This window comes from Drosophila gunungcola, chromosome 3R (assembly GCF_025200985.1).
Source record: "Drosophila gunungcola strain Sukarami chromosome 3R, Dgunungcola_SK_2, whole genome shotgun sequence".
Taxonomy (NCBI): Eukaryota; Metazoa; Arthropoda; class Insecta; order Diptera; family Drosophilidae; genus Drosophila; species Drosophila gunungcola.
In genome coordinates this window covers 29,416,850-29,437,148 of record NC_069139.1, presented here as the reverse complement: position 1 = coordinate 29,437,148, position 20,299 = coordinate 29,416,850, and the positions used below count along the sequence as shown (strand labels likewise).

The 20,299-nt window shown below is 36.5% G+C and overlaps 3 protein-coding genes and 1 long non-coding RNA gene across 6 annotated transcripts; 3 read left to right on the top strand and 1 right to left on the bottom strand.

Annotated features, from left to right (window-relative positions):
* Positions 1-3,350: 3,350 nt before the first annotated feature.
* On the top strand, positions 3,351-5,094 carry LOC128252702 (uncharacterized). 3 transcript variants are annotated; one of them, XR_008267330.1, is made up of 4 exons: positions 3,367-3,586; positions 3,638-3,860; positions 4,516-4,642; positions 4,702-5,094. It is a non-coding gene; the product is annotated as an uncharacterized LOC128252702 (long non-coding RNA). The 3 variants fall into 3 exon arrangements; XR_008267331.1 differs by having other exon boundaries at positions 3,370-3,586; positions 3,661-3,860; XR_008267329.1 differs by having other exon boundaries at positions 3,351-3,860.
* A 9,352-nt stretch (positions 5,095-14,446) lies between these two features.
* On the top strand, positions 14,447-18,254 carry LOC128252512 (toll-like receptor Tollo). Its single transcript, XM_052980282.1, has 2 exons — positions 14,447-15,183; positions 15,998-18,254. The coding sequence occupies exons 1-2, from the start codon at positions 14,447-14,449 to the stop codon at positions 18,252-18,254; spliced, it is 2,994 nt and encodes a 997-aa protein (XP_052836242.1).
* Positions 18,255-18,876: 622 nt separating this feature from the next.
* Positions 18,877-19,466, bottom strand: LOC128252697 (uncharacterized). The gene is made up of 3 exons (XM_052980640.1): positions 19,446-19,466; positions 19,160-19,353; positions 18,877-19,108 (listed from the first exon to the last, which is right to left on the bottom strand). Exons 1-3 carry the CDS (start codon positions 19,449-19,451, stop codon positions 18,919-18,921), a joined length of 390 nt encoding a protein of 129 aa, XP_052836600.1. The 5' UTR covers positions 19,452-19,466; the 3' UTR covers positions 18,877-18,918.
* On the top strand, positions 19,458-19,968 carry LOC128252503 (uncharacterized). The gene is made up of 3 exons (XM_052980274.1): positions 19,458-19,469; positions 19,532-19,552; positions 19,611-19,968. The coding sequence occupies exons 1-3, from the start codon at positions 19,458-19,460 to the stop codon at positions 19,860-19,862; spliced, it is 285 nt and encodes a 94-aa protein (XP_052836234.1). The 3' UTR covers positions 19,863-19,968.
* The last annotated feature ends 331 nt before the right edge of the window (positions 19,969-20,299 follow it).

Genomic DNA, 20,299 nt, shown 5'->3' with positions numbered 1-20,299 from the left:
TGTATTTGTTTAGTCGAATGCTTATTCATTTTTCATCATAAAATTTGATCGGTGATCGGTGCGATCGTCACGACCTTTTTACCTCGTTAAGAGGTGTTTTTGTTTGATACTTTATAGGATCGGAAATGTCTCTTTCACTGCGTAGCAAACTTCTGACTTAAATAACAATTGCCGCAGCAAGGGTATGTAAAGAATAAAAGAATTTTGGTAACTGTTACGGTCACAACCAATATACCCTTTTCGATTAATGTTTCGGTTTTGGTATTTTGGTTGCGGTTATGGTACCGCTATTAAAACAACTGGTGGTTACCGGTATTGTACCGATTAAACAAAATGTTTTCAATTTCTCGTATTTTTTTATACATGATTCGAGCTGATAAGATTCTTGCACGTTGAATGTGTATATATTTAATACCGCTTATCAACTTTATATAACGAATTTATTATTATTATTTCTTTTAGGTAATGGTTTTTTTGTATAAATGAACTTCAACACCGACTTTACCGAACATTAAATAACTAACAGTTTCGTACTTTCCCAGCGGGACTTAAAAGCATGCTATATGAGCATCTCCTATCAAAATCTGACCCCTTTGGGGAAGACACAAGTCTAGGGGCTTTGTAAGAAAAGAGAATGTTATTTTCGTGAATTCAGAATTCTTTCTTAAATTAGTAAGCAGAAAAGGTTGCTGGATTTCATTTATTAGCAGCCGACGAGAAAGGAAAAAATCATTATTTTTTCCATTTATTAGCAGTCGACGAAGATTAAAAAAATCCTTCTCTTTTCCGTTTATAGGCATCCGACGAGGAATGGATAAAAGAAGACTTTTTTGAAGGGCAAACATTTTTCCCAAAAAAAAAACAGTTTTTAGCCTCATCAAAAGAAAAAACCTTTTTATTTATTTTTACTTTTGTTGTAACTTGAATCAAACAAGTTTAAGTTATACATACATGCATATGTATGCACTTCTTTAATCAACATGGCCCTGTCTAATGAGCCGACAGAGCTCCGGCAGAGCAGGAAACGAACTGTGGACAACACACATTGACAAGTTTCGTCGTGCAAATTATTCAGATAAAGAAGTGCGAGAGTATCATAGTTTGTACCGATAGGCATTGCATAAACAGGAGATATTTTTCTTTAAAAATGTTAAAGAATCAATGGAATTCATTGGATTAACGTGGTATATATAAAACTCTGCGAGGCTACAAATACAAAACATTTTACCATAATACCCACAAAGGTATCCACATAAGTTATATTCTCCATCGCATTAATTTCCGCCAAAGTCCATTAAGGCAAAAAAAGATATCGTTTTGGGGTTTCGTACATTTGGCAAATTGTCTCAGATTTTGACAAAGGACTCTCAAATTTCCGCAATACGCATTTTTCGTTTGCGGGACAAAGTTTAAGCTCAAACGGAAAACTTTTTCGTGCAAAACCAATTTTTTGCGTTTACTTCACTGCTCCACCCAACACTGACCAAAACACAAAGAGACAAACACACACGCATTACGCATACGCCGCGTCAGCCTAATTGACAAGGGTTGAAAATGCGGCGGCAGCACAACTTTTTTGCTGAAATATGTCAAATGTCATGTTTAAAAGGGGACGAACTTTTTCCTAGTTTCGGTTTAACCCTTTCCGTGTCCGCGCCAAATGGCATTAAAGTGTTTAAGTGTCCGAGGACTTTAAACTTGTGCGGAAGGCGGTCTCCCAACCACATGAAACACATTGAAATTATCTTTTTAAAATTGCAAAAATTTTGACCCCCCGTTCACCTGTCTGCACTTCATTGAGGGCCTTCTTTTCAGTGCGAACAGGCACCGATGTTTTTTGCTTAATGACAATTATGGTCTTGCGATGAGAATAAATCAAAGTGCAATGGCAGCGAAGGGGGCGGACGAAAAAAGTCCGAATCGCAAACGCAATTTGAGCAACTTGCAGGAAACACAGAGGTAAACAATATTTTTCAGTTCATTGAACGGAATAAGCTTGTTTCCGATAAGGAGAGCCAGCCAGCCATCCAGCGCGCAAATGCCCTGGCAGCACATAAACTCCAATCCGTGTGAGAGTGGCTGTGGTTCTGGCCCTGGCCCACGGACATTGTTGTTCCTGTCGGGCTGTCTATTGGCCAGTCTTACATTGCGTTCTGTGTTCGGTGAAACATGCCACAACAACTGGCAAAAGCAGTTCGAGCAGCGACGCAGAGTTAAGAATTTCACTGTGCCAATAAGTAGCCAACAGGCTATGCAAGAAGGCGGAGGATGGAGTTAAAGCTTTTGATATCAAATTCTAGTTTGCAGTTTCTCATTTGTAGTTCGTACTTTGTATTTGGACCTGGGTTCTGTAATTTTATCTGGCTTTTAGTTTTGGTTCAACTGACTGTCGAGAAATAGAGCTTGCTTCCATTGTAAATCTTCTTGCTTTTGATTGGAAAAGCTACGCATCAAATAGTTTAGGCAACGCGATATTCGATAAAATCGATACTTTTTTAACTTTGGGATTTTACAAGAAGTCGGAAAAGCTTAAGCTGACTTTACTTTTATAAAATAAAAACATTTATTTCATAAATTTCTCCTAACAGCTATTGGAAAATATTTTAAATTAAGCAGCGTTCTTTAAAGTGATACTTTCGAGTAAAAACCACACTATGCAAAATGCTGCCTATGTTTTTCAAATTTTAGAATCAATATATTGTTGTTGCTACACATCGATGGGTAAGACATAAACGCCATAAGAATGCCATAAAAATTCAGCAAACACGCTTCCAAAATCCGGCATGCTTAAGCAATAATTTTCAACAGCTGCCATGAAATCTCAGCGAGCTATGCAATCTGTAAAACTAATGCTCAGAAACCAGCGAAACAAATCAGGTTGTCGCGCACCTGTGTGTCCCTTTCCCTTTCCATCGCCCTTTCCCTATCGCTTTCTCCAGTTTGAGCTCCTCAAATAAGCAAATCACGTGCTTTTTGTCAGCTCAACTAAAACGAAACACCCAAAAAAACACACACTCAAAAACTGAAATTAATATGTGTTTGTAGATTGTGCAGGCTATGGCCAAATTAAAACTTTCATACGCACAGTGGTAGGAGTTAAAGGTATTTAGCATTGTGTTAATGCATAGTAAATGATTTTTATCATATAAATATTTATAATTTAGCTTCATTAAAAATAAGAAGTAATTATCAAACGGCTTTTATAAATCCTTTAAGTTTGAGCACATATTCTGCTTCATATTTGAAAACCGTTAACACACCACTGTTGGCTTGTGTAAAAGATAGTTTTTCGAGGGAGAATAACATGCAGTGTTGGGGTGTATCTAGGTATTTGTACCTAGGTATGTACCTAGGTAATTTTTTCGGTATCTTTTACCTTACCTAGGTAAAAAAATATTTGGCTACCTTTTACCTTACCTAGGTACGAATTTTCGTTAACCTTAAGTTTTAGCTATGTAAGGTATTTAGGTACTTCCATACGTGTATGTAAATATTGTGCATATTAGAAATAGCCCTGCTTCACAGCAATGCAATCGAAAACTTAGAAATATGATAGTTCCACCACTTACTCACAGAGGTCTTTATGGTAAGAACGCAAAAATATTTTCCGTTGGAATTTGGTATAATGCTAAATTAGCAATGCCGTTGCTACCTAAACAGTGCACTTTTATCGATGACATCGGTTCCTAGAAAACGCCACAACAAATCTTAAAATGAGCAAAGAAGACGCAGAAAAAAAGGAGCTACCATTAATTTTAAATGGTACTTTCTTTTTACCGGACGGGAAGTGCAAACTGTGTTTGAACAAAACTATCAAATTTGATGAAAAGTCAACCGGCAACTTGCATAAACATCTGAAGGTAAGTGAACTGTGAAGTGAATTGATAAATTAATTTTCGCGCGAAAAATGCATGTGCGTAGACATGCACATGTGCTTTTGAACATACATATGTGCTTATTCATACATTATGTGGTGCAGTCATCAATGTGAATATGACCATATGTATGTATTTATGTATAGATTGTGGCCTATTTCATTAAAACATTTAAACAATCATAGCATGAAGCAGCCCGATTCCCGCAATTTTTTTTTAATGCACCTTCGAATTATTTGAGTATGTGAACAAGCACATATTTATGTATGCATCATATATGTATGAATATGTGCTTATTGGAGTGTATGTTTAAATGTAAATGTGCATATCTATGCACATGCATTCTTCGCGCGAAAATTATTTTCCATAAGTTTAAAAAATCTAAAAGTGCATTTTAATAAGAAATTGGCGGATACATAAATACATACATATGGTCATAATTTTATGGACATTGATGGGGTTGGTCATTCTTTAACAATTACCAATATTTTTAAGCGGTTTTATTTCCACCAAAAAATGTAAAACAATTTTTTTTATTAACCACATTTTTATAAATATATGTATGACTAAGCACATAATAAATGTTTAAATTAAACAAGTATAATGAAGACATTAAAACATTATGAAACTTTTTTTTCAGAGGGTTCACCCGAACAGTTATTCTTCGTATGAAGCTTTGAAAGCGAAAAAATTCAAAAATAGAAGTGAAAATTTCCGGTGAGGCAAAAGATCGAAAATCCTGCTTCAGTACTCTTAACTCAGTCCAGGTAAACATAAAAGGATTAAATATAACTTAATTTAAGTTAATATATTTTAACTATTGCAGGTAAATAATGAAATTTGTGACTACATTGTAACGGAAATGTTACCACTATGTCACGTCGAACAAGCAAGCTTCAGATCCCTTCTGTCAACAATATCAGGGCGATCTATTAATATACCGTGCCGGAAAACAATCAAGACAATTTTAGAGAAGCGCAGAGCCGAATATGAGCAAAATTTGACGAATATTTTTAAAGAGGTGGCTTTTATTTGTACGACAGCTGACATCTGGAGCGCCAACAACAAAAGCTATTTTGGTGTCACCGGACATTATATTGATTCTACATTAGCTAGACGTTCACTTGTGCTCGCATGTAAACGAGTTCGTTTTTCTCATACCCATGAACTAATTGGAAAAACTTTGGCAGATGTTCACTCTCAATACGGCTTAAAAGATTCTCAAGATATCCGGCACTGTTACCGACAATGCATCAAACTTTTGTAAAGCATTTAAAGTCTACAGCTTCGATAAATTTGCTGGGTCAAATGCTATAAACCCGAATTTTTAGAGGAGTCTGAAATCGATGCTGTAGAGATTGACATTTGTAAAGATGATGAAATTATTCTGCCAAAGCACTTTAGATGCGCCTCTCACACGCTTAACTTAATTGTCACAAAAGAGCAGAAAAGGCATTAGAGTCCATCTCATTCAAACGTTTGTATCACTCGTCCTCTTGCAAAAGCGAAGTCACTTTGGAATATTGTGAGCCGATCAACAGTTGCAGCAGACGAAGTTGAAAGCATTTGCCACCTTAAACTGATAGCCCCTTGTGCGACCAGGTAGGAACTCTTTTCATGACAGCATTAGCCGTATTTAGAAGTTAAGCATCATTTAAAAACTATATGTATTACTTTAAAGAAGCCTTGTTTCACAGCCACAGAAATAGAATTTTTGCAGGAAATGAATTCTGTTACCGATTATTTTTGCAAAAGCAATTGATCTTTTGCAGGGTGAAAATCGTTGCTACCTGGGATATTTTATTACCTACGTTACTTGGAATTACACACAAATTGGAACAGTTAACTAACTTAGAATTTGGCGACCCTCTATCAGATGCGCTTAAATCTGGCGTTTACAAGCGGTTTCCTTTCATTATTAACTTGACCTCCGCTGAGGCCAACCCTTTTGTTTTGTCGACCATTACAATTCCAAAATTTAAATTAAAATGGATTCCAATTTTGGAGAAAATAATTTGAAAACATTTAAGGAGTGGCTAGTTGAAGAAACAAAGAAGGCGAAGAACAATTTGTAAATGATAGTGTTTTTGACCAACGATTCAGAAGAGTTTTACACTTCAACTTCAGCTCTAAAGTCAAGGGAGGAAAAATATTTTGAAAATTGTAAATTTGAACTCGATGTTTTAGCATATTTCAATGACACAGATAAAAACTTGACATCATTACAAACTACAAAGAATCCTACATGTTTTTTTTAAGTTTAATTCTGTTCTCCCGAGCTCAGCTCCGGTTGAAACGCTTATTTAGCTGTGGTGGTCAAATTCTTACCCCGAAAAGAAACCGGCTGGGGGACGAAATATTTGAAACGCTTGTTAAAAAAACACGAGTATTAATAAATCCAAGAAAGAAACCAATGTGTCTAAGGAAAAGGAAACCAATGTTACTTATGTTTATAAATCTCAGTATTTAAGAAAGGAAACCAATGTTACTTATGTTTATAAATCTCAGTATCTCAGAAAAAGAACCAATGTGACGATCTCAAAAAAGAAACCAATGTGACTTATGTTTATAAATCTTTGTATCTCAGAAAAAGAAACCAATGATATATATGTTTATAGATCTGACGATCTCAAAAAAAGAAACCAATGTGACTTATGTTTATATCTTTGTATCTCAGAAAAAGAAACTGATAATATAAATTTCAAATTTAAAAAATTTTTAAGTTGTATTTTTTACCTTTCCCTTAACCTAGGTACAGAAAAAATTACATACCTTTTACCTTACCTAGGTACAAATATTTGCAACTACCTTTTACCTTACCGAGGTAACAAACAATGGTACCTGTCTCAACCTGATAACATGTCATGGATAAGCCGGCATTCCGTTGGCAATCACAATACTCGTAAGTAATAACTGACTGCGGCAACCGCTGCGGATACTTAACGTGAATCCGCGGTGTAAACTGCTGGAATTCTACTTTGCAATGGTGTTGACTACAACTGATACGAGCGTTGGGCGTCTTGCAAATTTATCAGTTTAATAATAGTCGTGCGGAAGCAGCAGTTGTCCCTTTACTTACTTACTTATTTTTTGGAAGAAAAGTAGGGGGATTGTACGCCTGCACGTCCAACTTCAGTTGTCCAGCAGCGTAAGCAACATTTGAAACCGACTAAAAGCACACAAAAAGAGGGACATAGAGAATATGGGGTGAAAGTCCGGGCGGGGGAGCGGAAATGTTGCGTTGCACATGTGATAAGTTTTTGTGTGTGATGTTGTCGTCGAAAGCGGCAAAAACAGTTCAGCTGGTTTGAGTTTAGTTCAGTTGAGTTTCCAGTTAAGGTGAACTGCCATTTTACAGTTTGTATATCAAACTGGCACAGCAGTTGGGGGGGTTGGGAAAAGGACGAAGGGGCTCAGTCTCGTACCGAAAAATTGCATTGCATACTGCGCGGGGTCACGGCTTCAAATCGTCGCCGTCACACAAAACTAGGAAACTTTTTTCACGGAGCACACAGAAAAAAAGGATTACCAGATCCGAGGGCCTACTAACTAAAAGGGTTTCATTACTTAGAAAATTAATTCAATTCAACAGTTCAACAATTATTATATAACTGGTTTTAAGACAATAGGAAATTACCCTTCTTCCTAATTTTAAAAGAATGTTGGTCATCAACTTTATTTATTTATTTTCGTAACTTCAAATCTTCGAAATAATGAAGGTTTTTATCAAAATCTAAAATTATTCATTCAGTGTTAATATCACGATTTTTTTAAACTTTTTTTGTAGGTGCATGTGAGTGCTCTTTCTTTATTGTTTTTTTTTTTTTTGGTCAGCGTCAAGGCAACTTCCAAAATGCATTTCACTGCGGCTTTCATTTTCGTGCTTGTTGGACACGCCCACAACGCCACACTGGTCCTGCCGCCCCCAAAACCGAATTCCTGCTAACGCCTTTTTCTGCCACAGCATCGCGCTGGTTATAAATTTAAGCCCTGCGTGGTTTTAATTTTTTTGGGGCTTTTCGCTCTTGTTCCCGTACTCTTTTTCTGTTTGTTCTTACAACACCCCCAATGGAATCTTGAGCTGCAGCCTTGTTCAATTCCCACATGTCCTCGTTGTGTCGCTCCTGGGTCAAACGTGTGCACTCGGTTCAGTTGGGGTTTAAACGGTTAAGTGCTGGCTAAATTGTTTCATTCTTTCCTTGCTTACCTTTGGCCCAACCGGTTTTTGTTTTCCCACCCTTGTCCCCTTTCATTGCCATTCCCATTGCCTTTCCCGCTCCCTTTTGTATCTTTTGTTCAAAGCCATCCGTCCGACGGGCGTGTCTAAGGTTAAATTGCACATGTTGCCATGCGTTTTTCCTGCTGCCTGTGATGGTTTTGTACTTTTGAGTTTAACCTCAAGGTGTTAAGCTGACGTCGAGCTGCCATTTTTGCAGCTTTTCTCAGTTGCCGACTCTATTGATTCTGAACGACGCAAGACAGTGTGCGTAATTTGCAAGTGATGTAGTTCTCGTGGCCAAAACGGAACAGAAAAATAAAAACGTTACGAAAAATATTAAGATATCTATAGGGTGTCGTATCAACAAAGAAATTAAGTCAGAGAGCTCCACTTAAAATAGCAGTTGTTTTAAAGTCCATTCAATGTAATGGAAAATTTTATACTTTTAACGATATGTTACAACACAATGGTCTATTTTTTTTTAACAGTGTTGGTAAGTGTGATATATATTAAGCAATCCTCAAGTACGCAACAATTGTCAATATCTATTTCATAATTATATACAATTTATTTATATAAAATCTCAAAAAAAAAAACAGCGTCATTTGGCAACACTTATTAAATTCAATTAATAACTTTTTTTTCAGAAATGATTAAGTAATCATCAGGGTTGGGTGGGGGGAGGTTGTGGACTATATGGGTGGGGCAGGGGGGAGTCCCGAATCGGGAAAATTGAATTACTGTAGTCAATTTAGCCGGCGAACACAAAGGCACCGTTCGAGAAATCAATGGGTGGGTGGTAAATAAAAACGTATAACGCATACGCAGCGTTGACAATAGATCGCAGCCCTACCCCGTAGGCTCATTGAACAATACACGGCATCAAAGCTCGAAATACAGCGCAATACTGCGGAATATATATAGGAAGGGGGAACCGAACTGGATGTTGATGAAGCTGCCAAGGGCAGTGCAAACTCCGCTCATAACCGAACCATTGTGGATTTTAGCTCAGCGGAATAATACTCGCTCGCACCAAGTTGGCGCCTTTGAGTCTGCTTCCAGTTTGGCCATTGCAATGGCAATCGTATCTGCGAACTTCAACGGCCGATGGGTGCTGAGATAATACGCACACTGCAGGGGGATTGTGTCGATGGATGGCCGTTTTTGAAAAACTGTTTTCATTTTTCATTCCTCGCGTACGTTGCGTATACGCAGCGTGTGTCCAAACTGAGATGAAGGGGTAGATTAAATCTGCACCTTTCAATGAAGTATTTTTTCACGTCCCGTGCAGACTTTGTAAAACGGAACAGGAATCGCTAAAACTAAGCGAAAGCTCGGCAAAGTCATTTCAGAACGACAATATTTTTTATGTTCGCTTTGAGTCCGTCAACAATTTTAATTAGCTATGTTATTTTTCACGACGGACCCTTGAGACGTTTTGACAAATTAATTTCCGTTTCTTCTTAATTATCTATCGGTTGGTTGAGTTTGGTTATTCTACATGAATCGAAAAGCGATAAAATTCTGCAGGAAACGTCTAGTTAAATGACTCCAAGCGTGAAAATAAGGAAACGGGAAATTGTTCGTTAAAGCCATTTCATTGAATGGTGGGCATCTTAAACGGATGACAAGTCTGTTTGGATTAAATATTTCCAAAATTAGGGACTATTATAAATTGAAACCTGTGAAAGTTGAGTAAGCTAATAAGCCTATCGAAGCGAATTAAAATTGTAGTATTTGATCGTTGTATGCATAAAGAATGAAAACATTTTTTTTCAGCTATATAAAATTTTTGGAATTTAATTGGTCTAGAAAAACTATTTTATGAACATACATTTACTTTTGAAATATTTTTTTTGTCGGAGTCCAATATTTTAAACTATAATCAAAAGAACTGCGATAAATATATATGGTTTGTTCTTCCGCCAAGGTTGTTCACATCATAACCGTTGCCATTATGTGAAATTAAAACGAAATGTCAACCAAAATTCGTACAGCCAGACGGACAGAAAGATTCTTGTTTTACGTTTGTTTTCCAGTGGTTGTTTTCGGCTTGCCGCAGCAGCCACCACAAGCCCCCTTACTCTCTAGTGGATGATTTCCGCCAGGCTTTCACTTGTGTGATGCGCACTCTCAACGCCACGTAATTTTATATATATAACATATCCTGTTAATGTTGCCGAGTCATGTAATGTGTCTGGGATTTATTTGTAAGGCGCATGTATGATATTGACACCGAAAACCCAAAAACACATAGCTATAGGGTAGCTCAGGAGTTGAAATTTATACGTGTTGATTTGATTAATGCGACTCTGAAACTTTTTTTAATTAACACACAACCAAGAGCAGAGAGCAGTCACTCTCATATGTCATAATCCTTTTCTTAGTTTTTGTATTATCAAGAGTAACAACCTTAGTACGCAGGACCCAATGCCCTACCCATTTACTTGACTTCATGTTATTTCCCTCTATGTTTGTTTCGATGCTTCACGGATTGTTGCAAAAAGTGCTGCGACAATTTCGAGCTCATTAAAAATTTTCAACTGAAATATTCCGCCGGAAGCCGAGATTCTGTGTGTATTCACCCTCAACAAAGCACGTCTGCCGTTTGTGCTTATTTGTTGGCATACACAGTGCTTCTGTGAAGTTAAGCACCATTTGGCTTAAAAAAAGGTTTGCCTAACGACCCACAACAATTTGATGCAAGCTGCAAAGCTAAATCTTTCGTCATTTTGCTTTAATTAACAGAAATAAATACTTTTGGTAGCAACTGTTACGAGCCACATGGCATGTTTCGTATTTTAGTTTCCACATTTGTTTAAACTGGGCTACATAACTACACACGGATATATTTAATTAGATGACATACCCCTAAAAGGATTTATTTAGAGCTCCGAACTTGCCCCTACCAATTCCATCACCCATTTTGCAATGTGATCCGTGCAGGAGAAAATTAAGCTGTCTCATTTAAAAGTGGTGTGTTAAATAATATTCAAAGTAAGTCGTTATTGACTAAAACCAGATGCACGATGGAACTCACAGGCAAAATATTGACTGTAGACTATAAGGTGTCTTGCTCGAAATACACGCTGCTTATATTGGAGCATATTGCATATAACCTATCCATCCATGCAAGAAAAAGTCGCATATCAAAATATAATGTTAAGATCGTTAGGATGACATTTCTTTTTTACTCATTATTTGCTAGAAAGGTGTCACCGTCGACAACTTACCAGCTTTAATGGCCAGACTCATATCCGGTTTACTCGTGCGACTGTACTTTTTATCTCGTCCACGTTACATCATTACCACTTTTATTGCCATCCTGTGTGTCTGCGTGTTTCCTGTATCGACGGATCGAACTATATATCAATGACACACACAAGAGCCCCGTACACAGAACAAATTTTCGTTGATGAGATTATCAAACCCTTGCAACAAACTTTTACTGTAAAGTTATTTTAAACTTTATTTTGTTGTTACATTTTGTAATGTAGTGACGACCAAAACAACTGATACTTTTACGTATGATCATCAATTTGTACTTAACCTATTTTGTAATTATCTAATTTCTAATTAAGTTTGTTTTTTATCTTTTTATGCTAGCCCTCCATTCACCAAGTCTTCACATATTTTCACATTAACTTAAAGACCAGTGCCACTACACCTTTTTTTAAGAACGTAGCATAATACCTATTTGATAATTTGACTAAAAATCGTTGTTCAACTTATCTTAAAATAATTATATCAAAATTACTTTAAGTAATTTACTCTTCAATAAATTAAGGCAACAATTGTTGGTCTTAGCGTTGTTTCTGCAGAAGTGGTTGCCTTTCCGAAGAATTTATTTTATGTGTACATATATGGTCCCACCGGTTTGGGGCTTAGCATGCCGCTCAACAGTTCTATCCGCTTTCTTTTCGACAAAAATATTACTGAAAACTATTGCCTGGCCAAAATGTGTTCAGTTTTTGTCACATAAGACTCACAATCGGTTGCCATCTTAGTTGGTTGGCTTTTTGTCTGCGCTTCATTTCACTCTTTTCTTAAGATGATTCGATTTTTATTGCAGCTGCTGAAGGATTTGCTCCATTTACCCCGAATGACTTCGCACCCACCACCTCCAGACACCAGAATGTGCTGCTGTCTTTATTTGGCTGGCAACTTAATTCATTTTATGCATTATTTAAATTGCAGTACCAGCAAAAGACCCACAAAGCTTACAACTCAATCTATTTTATCGTGTGAGCTGACCACGTCTAAGCTGATTGGTTTCTAAAGAATTATTTCTTTATAACGTTTTTTATTTGCAAGTTTTGAATACAGGATGAAATTTTAGTCATCGACCAGGCATAATTCCTTCCTGAGTCTTAAAAACTGCCAAAATAAGGACAGGCTTAATGATTTTAAATTACCTAATTGATAGTTTTTGGTTGCATTTAATAAATTTACTTTTTTATAGAAAATGTTAATGTTGAAGTTAAATAAGATTTCAAATAAAATTTGAAAATACCAGAATTCTAATAAACAAAAAAGAAAGGAAATAACCATTACTATTTGATGAAGAACTAAAAAAAATAATTAAAAAACTTCTAAATTATATTTTTTTGTTATTTTTTTTCCGACTGTTCCTATGGGATCTATATGCTATAGTCGTCCGATCCGGCTTGTTCCGACTTGTGTACTACCTGCAATAGAAAGACAACTTTTGGGAAAGTCTCATGCAGATAGCTTTAAAACTGAGAGACTAGTTTGCGTTGAAACGGACGGACAGACGGACATGGCCAGATCGACTCTCCTACTGATGCTGATCAAGAATATTTACACTTTATAGAGTCGTAAATGTCTCCTTTACTGCGTTGCAAACTTCTGACTGAAATTATAATACTTTCTGCAAATATACCCTTGCATAGTAAAAGATTTACAATTTAAAAATCATGACAGTAAATTCAATCATTGGATGACCAATACCATTAATTTCTAGGCCCCTTACAAGTTGGCTGATTTTTTTATTAGAATAAAAATAAATTTCGTTAGGTCCTTACAAAACTAGAGGTGTTCTTCAAGGCAAATGCAAGGCATATGCTGGCCTTTTCCCACTTGGAATTCTCTCAATTCGAATCCCTGCTCAGGTTGCTCAAAAATTGAAGCATAAAAGATTTTTAATCTGGTCTTTTGAGCCAATTAAAGTTTGACGTATTCCAGACGGGACCATTAAATGTTTCTTATTTATATATCAGTAATCCCCAACAAAAAAAACATTGCTTAAGCGTATCGCACTGTTAGTAATGTTTTGATGAATCACATCCTTATCAGAGCACTGAAGTGCTCGGCTATTTTACAAACAACGAAATATTTATACCTATTATTCGTTGAGGAAATAGGGTATACTGTGTTCCTTGAAAAGTTTGTAACTGTAACTCTATATATATATATATATATATATATATATCACTAGCCGATCTGGCCGTGTTTCTGTCCGAATAAACGTCGAGAGAAATGATATTTAAGAAGTTATTACGAAGTTAAGCTGCGTCCTGCGAGCAGTCAGTTATGCCTTATTCTTTCTATATTTTGTGGCATATTGCGTGAATAGGATTGCTGGTGGCATTTGCTGGAGGCAGAAGCAGAGCAACGGGTATCTAATAGTCGGGTAACTAGCCTCGCTGATTAGATATCTTCAGTTACCATTTAAAAAGATTCTCTAGTGTCATTTAATACTTTAAACTTTAAAATAAAAAGTAAGCTTCTACATTTAAATGTTTAATAAAGGGGTATTATTCACTTTGGGCACAAATTGATCGTATTTTTATACCCTTGCCGAGAGTATTATAATTTCAGTCAGTAGTTTGCACGCAGTGAAGGAAAAATATCCGACCCTATAAAGTATATATATTTTGGATCACCATCACTAGTAGAGTCGATCTAGTCCGTCTGTATAATTACGGCTTTAATTAATTTAAAATCGGCCGACTATATCATGAAAAAAAAAATTGTTGAATAAAAAAGTGACAATTTTTTGTTTAATAACAAAGTAATGGTTTAATATTTTTAGAACTAATTTTATTAAAACCGGATATCATATAGCTTCCACAGAAACGACCGAATAATTGGGTAAAAAATCATATAAATTAAAGCATCGATTTTTTAAAGAATATTTAATTTTTGCAATAGCTGCAAGGATATATAAACTTCGGCTTGCCGAAATTTAATTTTTTTTATGTTTTAATTACTTTCAAAAATAATAATTGAAGTTGTGGGACCCATTAGGTTGCAACAAAAGTTTTAAATTTGCGGGCCTGAGGAAGAAAGTGCTGTTTAAATCAAACTTTCGTTGAGTTCACATCAAGACATGGGAGCATTCAGGATTATATTTCTTATAATTTTAATATGTAAAAGTATTGCTGTGTGTAAAACAAAGACTAGAAAGCTTTTACAAACTATTCCACAAGATTATTGTGAGACATATTGTAACGGCGTCTGCGACGATTCAACCAATCAAAAAACTTGCGACAACGAGGATCTTAATTTTGTTATCACTAATGAATACACATTAATTTTGAGAGACGGCTATTTAGAAATTAAGTGGAGTATTCCTAGTCCACAAATCTTTAATCTTACACCAATCAACAAAATAAGCAATGTGAAGCTAAAAGAGTTAATAGTATCAGACACTTATCGTAAAGTTCGAGGAGTTGACTACCTTCGACAACTTGGCGTGGAAACAGTGACTCGTTTCGAAAAACAACTGAACACATTTGAAGCTATAGAAAGAAATGTTCACCACATTGATGGACCAAGATCCCTTATTTTGAATTTTGAAAATATGCCTTCTTTTTCAGAAATAACCGATTATGTAAAAGGATCAATGAATAATATAAATGAAATTAAAATTAACAGGAGAAGCGAATCTGGGAATAAAACTGTTATGATTGACGAAAATATTTTTGAAGGAAAGCCTAATATAACATCACTAACCTTTACGGGACTCAAAATTGAAAACCTTACACCTAAAACCTTTTCTCACTTGAGTAACTTAAAGCAGTTTGTGCTCTCCAAGTGTACAATAAAAAAATTGTCATTTATAAAGTGAGTAAAATTTGCTTTTTTTTTATTTTTACTCTATAAATGTAGTTATGAACTCTTAATTATACCCGTTCCCCGTAGAGAAAAAGGGTAAAATGTAATCGTTGACGAAATTTTTAATGCAAAAAAAAGAAGTCGATATGACCACTACAGGCGCAGATAAAAATTTTATTCGAAGGTATTTTATTTGGTATTTTTCAAAAATTGGTAATATCGTACTAAAAAATATTTTTTTCTTACAAAAAAAAACCTGATACCCATACACATAATATTTGTAAAACAAGAAAGGGAGCAAGCTTTGGCCAGCCGAAGTTCATATACCCTTGCAGCTATTACAAAAATTAAATATTCTTGAAAAAATTAAAATTATGATTTACTTACGTATATGTTTAAAAATGTTGAAGCTATGATGATTTGCAGCTCAATTATTCGATAGTTCCATGGCAGCTATATGATATCGTTTTCCGATTTTAATAAAATTAAAAGCAAAATTCTGAACTGTCAAATTATTAATTAGTCAAAAAGAGTTTCTAAAACAATTACAAAATAAAAAAGTTACAGCTTTTTTTATTTTTTATACCCTTGCAGAAGTCCCAAATCATTAGGTATTTAAAAAAAAGAAATGTATTTGCAGTTAAGATGTTACTTAACATATAAAAAAAAAGTTTGAAGTTCTAACTTTTACGGTAAAAAAAAATCCAAAAAAAAGGTTTAAAAACCAGACCGTAACATGAAGTGAATTCCTTAAAGACTAAACATTCCTTATTGCAATATACCAATATATAATATACATGTATAAATTTATATATATTTTTAGCACTCTCGAAAAAAGTCTTGAGCATTTGGTACTGGATATTAACAACGAGGTGGATATGAAATCTTTCAAGAATTTTTCTATGCTTAAATTAATTAAAGTACAGAATTATATTCCGTATGAGAAATTGACTGCTTTAACATGCAACCAAAGTTGGTGTAATTTTATTCGTGGAACAAATGGCATAGTGTGTCCTGGTGTATGTGATTGCCGATACATTTACGATGAATTGGAGCTGAAAATCAACTGCAGCAACAGAGGTCTTTCTTTAATTCCCCCTCTTCCCACTCCCATCATCGGAGTTGTAAATCTAATATTCCACAACAACAGCTTATCCCGATTGCCAAACAACACTTTACCTGGATATATCACGTTAAAAAAACTTGACGTGTCCAGAAACACGTTAACAAGCTTGAGCATAATTCGTCTTCCAACAAAATTAGATTATCTCGATATTAGTTTTAACAAAATTGTTGAAATGAACACAGATATAATCGAGTATATAAAACACGTCACAATTTTTAAACAGACAGGCAATGAATGGATTGCATATTGTGATGACGAGCCTTTACTTCATTTATTTAAAATTCTTAAAATGATAATTCGGATGAGAAAAGTTGAAGTTCGACCAATATTTGTAAAGCTGTCATCGTCACATAAAGGGTTTATGAAGTTTTTGGGTCAACACTTTCTAAGCCTTGGCGTTAAAAAGCAATCATACTTTTTGATTTATGAAGATCAAGTTGTGACAAGTATGCTGCAAAAACTGAACAAATTAAATAAAATAATGAGCATCTTTAAGTATATGGAATGGTTTCATAAAAATTTAGCTGTTGTTAACAACGAGTATGAGCTATTTTATTATCATAAAATGGCAGTGGCCTGTCCCTATAAATGTGAATGCTGTCATAGGCGAGCTACCCAAACTTTAAAAATCGATTGCAGTAACAAATTTGTTTACAACTTTCCAGATGTCATCCTCAAAAATCGTTCGTTTACACAAAAGGACACTATGTCCAACCAACTTGAACTGCATTTATCGAACAATAATATATCCAAAATAACCATTGACATGCTGCCGGAGATCCTTAGGTATCTGGATCTACGTAACAATAGTTTGGAAACCCTTGATGATAAGGTGACTCGTTACCTAAAAGAATTTAAAAACCTTTCTGAAGTTAAGTTGTCCGGGAATCCCTGGAATTGCGACTGTAAATCGAGATCGATCCTTTCATTTCTGAGAGATAACGAAGCGTTGGAATATAACCTTACCTTGGGCCGATGCAATATATCTCGAGCGGATTGTCCCGATGCTTGCGTTTGCTGCTTGGACAGCTCAACATCGTCGTCCGTCATAATCGATTGCAACGGCGAAGGACTTCGAAGGATCCCTGAGCTGTCCATGAAGGTTACCTATGTGGATTTAAGCAACAACAATATCACCGCATTTACTGAGAAGGACCGTAGTTTTTTTGCGAAAAGATCACTGCACTCGCCGCTAAAGCTGGTCTTGCTTAACAATCCGTGGTCCTGCACTTGCAAGGATATAGAAAATATCAATTTCATGAAAAGTATTTCGTCATCTATTGTAGATTTTACTGAGATAAGCTGCTCCACTGGGCTTAAGGTCGTCTCGATAGATCAAGATGTGATATGTCCTTCTGGTTTCGCTTATTATTTGGCTCTCGCAATCTCCCTCGCAGCCGTGGTCGTTGCCATTAACTTCATGATATGCTTCAGACAGCCGCTCCTGGTCTGGTTCTACGAGCACGACGTCTGTCTGAGTCTGGCCGCCAGACGGGAACTCGACCAGGAAAAGAAGTTTGACGCCTTCCTGGCCTTCACCCACAAGGACGAGGCGCTGGTGGAGGAGTTCGTGGAGAAACTGGAACTTGGAAAACCCCGGTTCCGACTTTGCTTTTACCTGCGGGACTGGCTGGTGGGCGAATCCATTCCGGACTGCATCGGCAGGTCTGTCCGGGACTCGCGGCGCATCATCATCCTGATGACGGACAACTTCATCAGGTCCACCTGGGGCCGACTCGAGTTCCGCCTCGCCCTGCACGCCACATCCCAGGACAGGTGCAAGCGCCTGATCGTCGTCCTTTATCCGGATGTGAGGAACTTCGACAGCCTCGACAGCGAGCTGAGGGCCTACATGGTGTTCAACACCTATCTGGAGAGGAGCCATCCAAACTTCTGGAACAAGCTGATTTACTCAATGCCTCATGCAAAGCTCCGGCAGGGACACCCGATTTAAGGTGTACTTGATTTATAATTCAAAAACAAACAAGATATGAAAGAAGCTTCGGTAATTAAAAACCTTTGTCTAAAATCATTAAAAATTACAATATTTGCAATATTACAGAGCAAAGAAGTTGTTTGAATTTTTTTATTAATTTTCCGATTGTTCCTGTTTCAGCTATGGTGTATTATTCAGTCGTATTTTAAAGGCTATATACCCTTGCAACTAATATTAAACCGTGATTCTGAATAAGTAAACCTTAAAATCATTCACATAAATTAAAAAAACATTCATTTTCCGAGTGTTTCTGTTTAGAGAACTAAGATACAACTTTGCTTAGAATCATTAAAATACCAAGCATTTTCAACCTTAAAATCAACTTTATTTCAAGCTAAGCAATCTATAGGTCGTGACAGTTCTTTTGTCACCTATAAAATCGAGTCTACGAGTTTTCAAATGGGGTTCTTATATAAATTGTTACCACAGAAGCGTTGATGGCACGACTTTATGTAATACCATTAATATAAAGAAAATAAAAAGTCGGGACTAGAAGTATCCATAATATTAGCCCAATGAAAACGACACGCAGCCAGGAGTAGCAAGCTATTGGACACATCTATGTGGAGCTATGTGCCAATTTAATTTCCCCAGTTTTATTTTCGAGATTTACATGGCAGCCTCAAGTTGTCCCGTAGGTTTCCCGGTTATCTCGATCAGCAACAGGGACCGCAACCGCAAAAACTGCTGGTGCCGCCACAGCAAGGTCCACATCCGCCGCAAGGACCACAGCAGGGGCCACATCCTCCGCAAGGACCACAGCATGGACCACAGCCACCGCCACAGGGACCACATCCACCGCAGCAGGGGCCCTAACAAAAAAAATTATTTATTTATGCCCACCAAATGCACAATATACATACCCCAACCAAGACGTAATTCGGGTTGACGTACATGTACATGATTTTAATTTTAGGGCACTTCTTGACAACCGGGATCCAAAGGAAACTTTTAACCACCGAAAATTTTGGTGCTCACTATCGAAGATGTAATAGAGAACTGACGAAATCTTCCGTAGCAAACCGAAACTACATTTGACAGCAGTGATTCGAAAATTCTAGGGTAATGCGATAAAATAAATATTTACTATAGTTTATCCCAAAATTCTTAATCTAGTGTCCCGTGAAATTTTTTTTTAAGTTGTCAAACCTTCATCCCAATATGATATTCAGAGTTTCAGCATTCTTGTTTAACCTTTCGGCCTGTAATCATCAAATTTTTTTGGTCGTCTTAAGTTATTTTTTGTTCGCTTCAAAGTGAGTATATATAAGTGAAGATATATTAGGAAATGGAATCTATTAAAACTTCTTTTAGAACTTTACGAATCCATCATGTGTTGTGGACCCCTCGGATTCTGTGGACCCTGTAGCCCATGTGGCGGTCCTTGTGGACCCTGTGGCCCCTGCGGGTCTTGCTGTGGCCCCTGTAGCTCCAGCTGCGGACCCTGCGGACCTTGTTGCGGACCCTGCGGTCCTTGCTGCGGAGGCTGTGGACCATGTGGCCCTTGCTGCGGTCCTTGTGGGCCTTTTTGCGGCGGATGTGGGTGCTAAACAACAAGTTCTGTGAACATCTCGTCGTAGTAAACGGCTAAGAGTAGCTTAAGACCATACGCAGAGCAAACTCCTCTCAAAGCGTGGACCAAGACAATAAAATATGGAGTGAATTTAAAAACCATTTTTGGTGGGGGAAAATATTTTTGGTTAAAAGGTTGAGCGGCTCCGATTACTATTAATTTTAATTTAAATTTTCTTTTTGTTTCAAGCTGTTGCGATCCCAATTATATTATGGCAGACTGTTGATCTACTGGCGGATCGGATAGCATTGACGAAAAGTTGCATACTGAAGTATAGCGAGTTATATCTTGGGCAAATAAAATTTAGTTCTTTTTGACGTAACAGATACGTTGGTTCTCGGGTTATCACAATTTTATGGATGCATAATTAGGAATTTTTCTGTTACAGAGCAAATTTACATGTGCAATATGTATTTAATTTCAAGCGTCA

Coding starts and splice junctions, on each gene's coding strand:
- LOC128252512 (XM_052980282.1), top strand. CDS start 14,447: ATGGGAGCATTCAGGATTATATTTCTTATAATTTTAATATGTAAAAGT. Junction 15,184..15,997: donor AAAAAATTGTCATTTATAAA/GTGAGTAAAATT, acceptor ATATATTTTTAG/CACTCTCGAAAAAAGTCTTG.
- LOC128252697 (XM_052980640.1), bottom strand. Junction 19,109..19,159: donor CGAATTACGTCTTGGTTGGG/GTATGTATATTG, acceptor TTTTTTTGTTAG/GGCCCCTGCTGCGGTGGATG.
- LOC128252503 (XM_052980274.1), top strand. Junction 19,553..19,610: donor TATTTTTTGTTCGCTTCAAA/GTGAGTATATAT, acceptor AACTTCTTTTAG/AACTTTACGAATCCATCATG.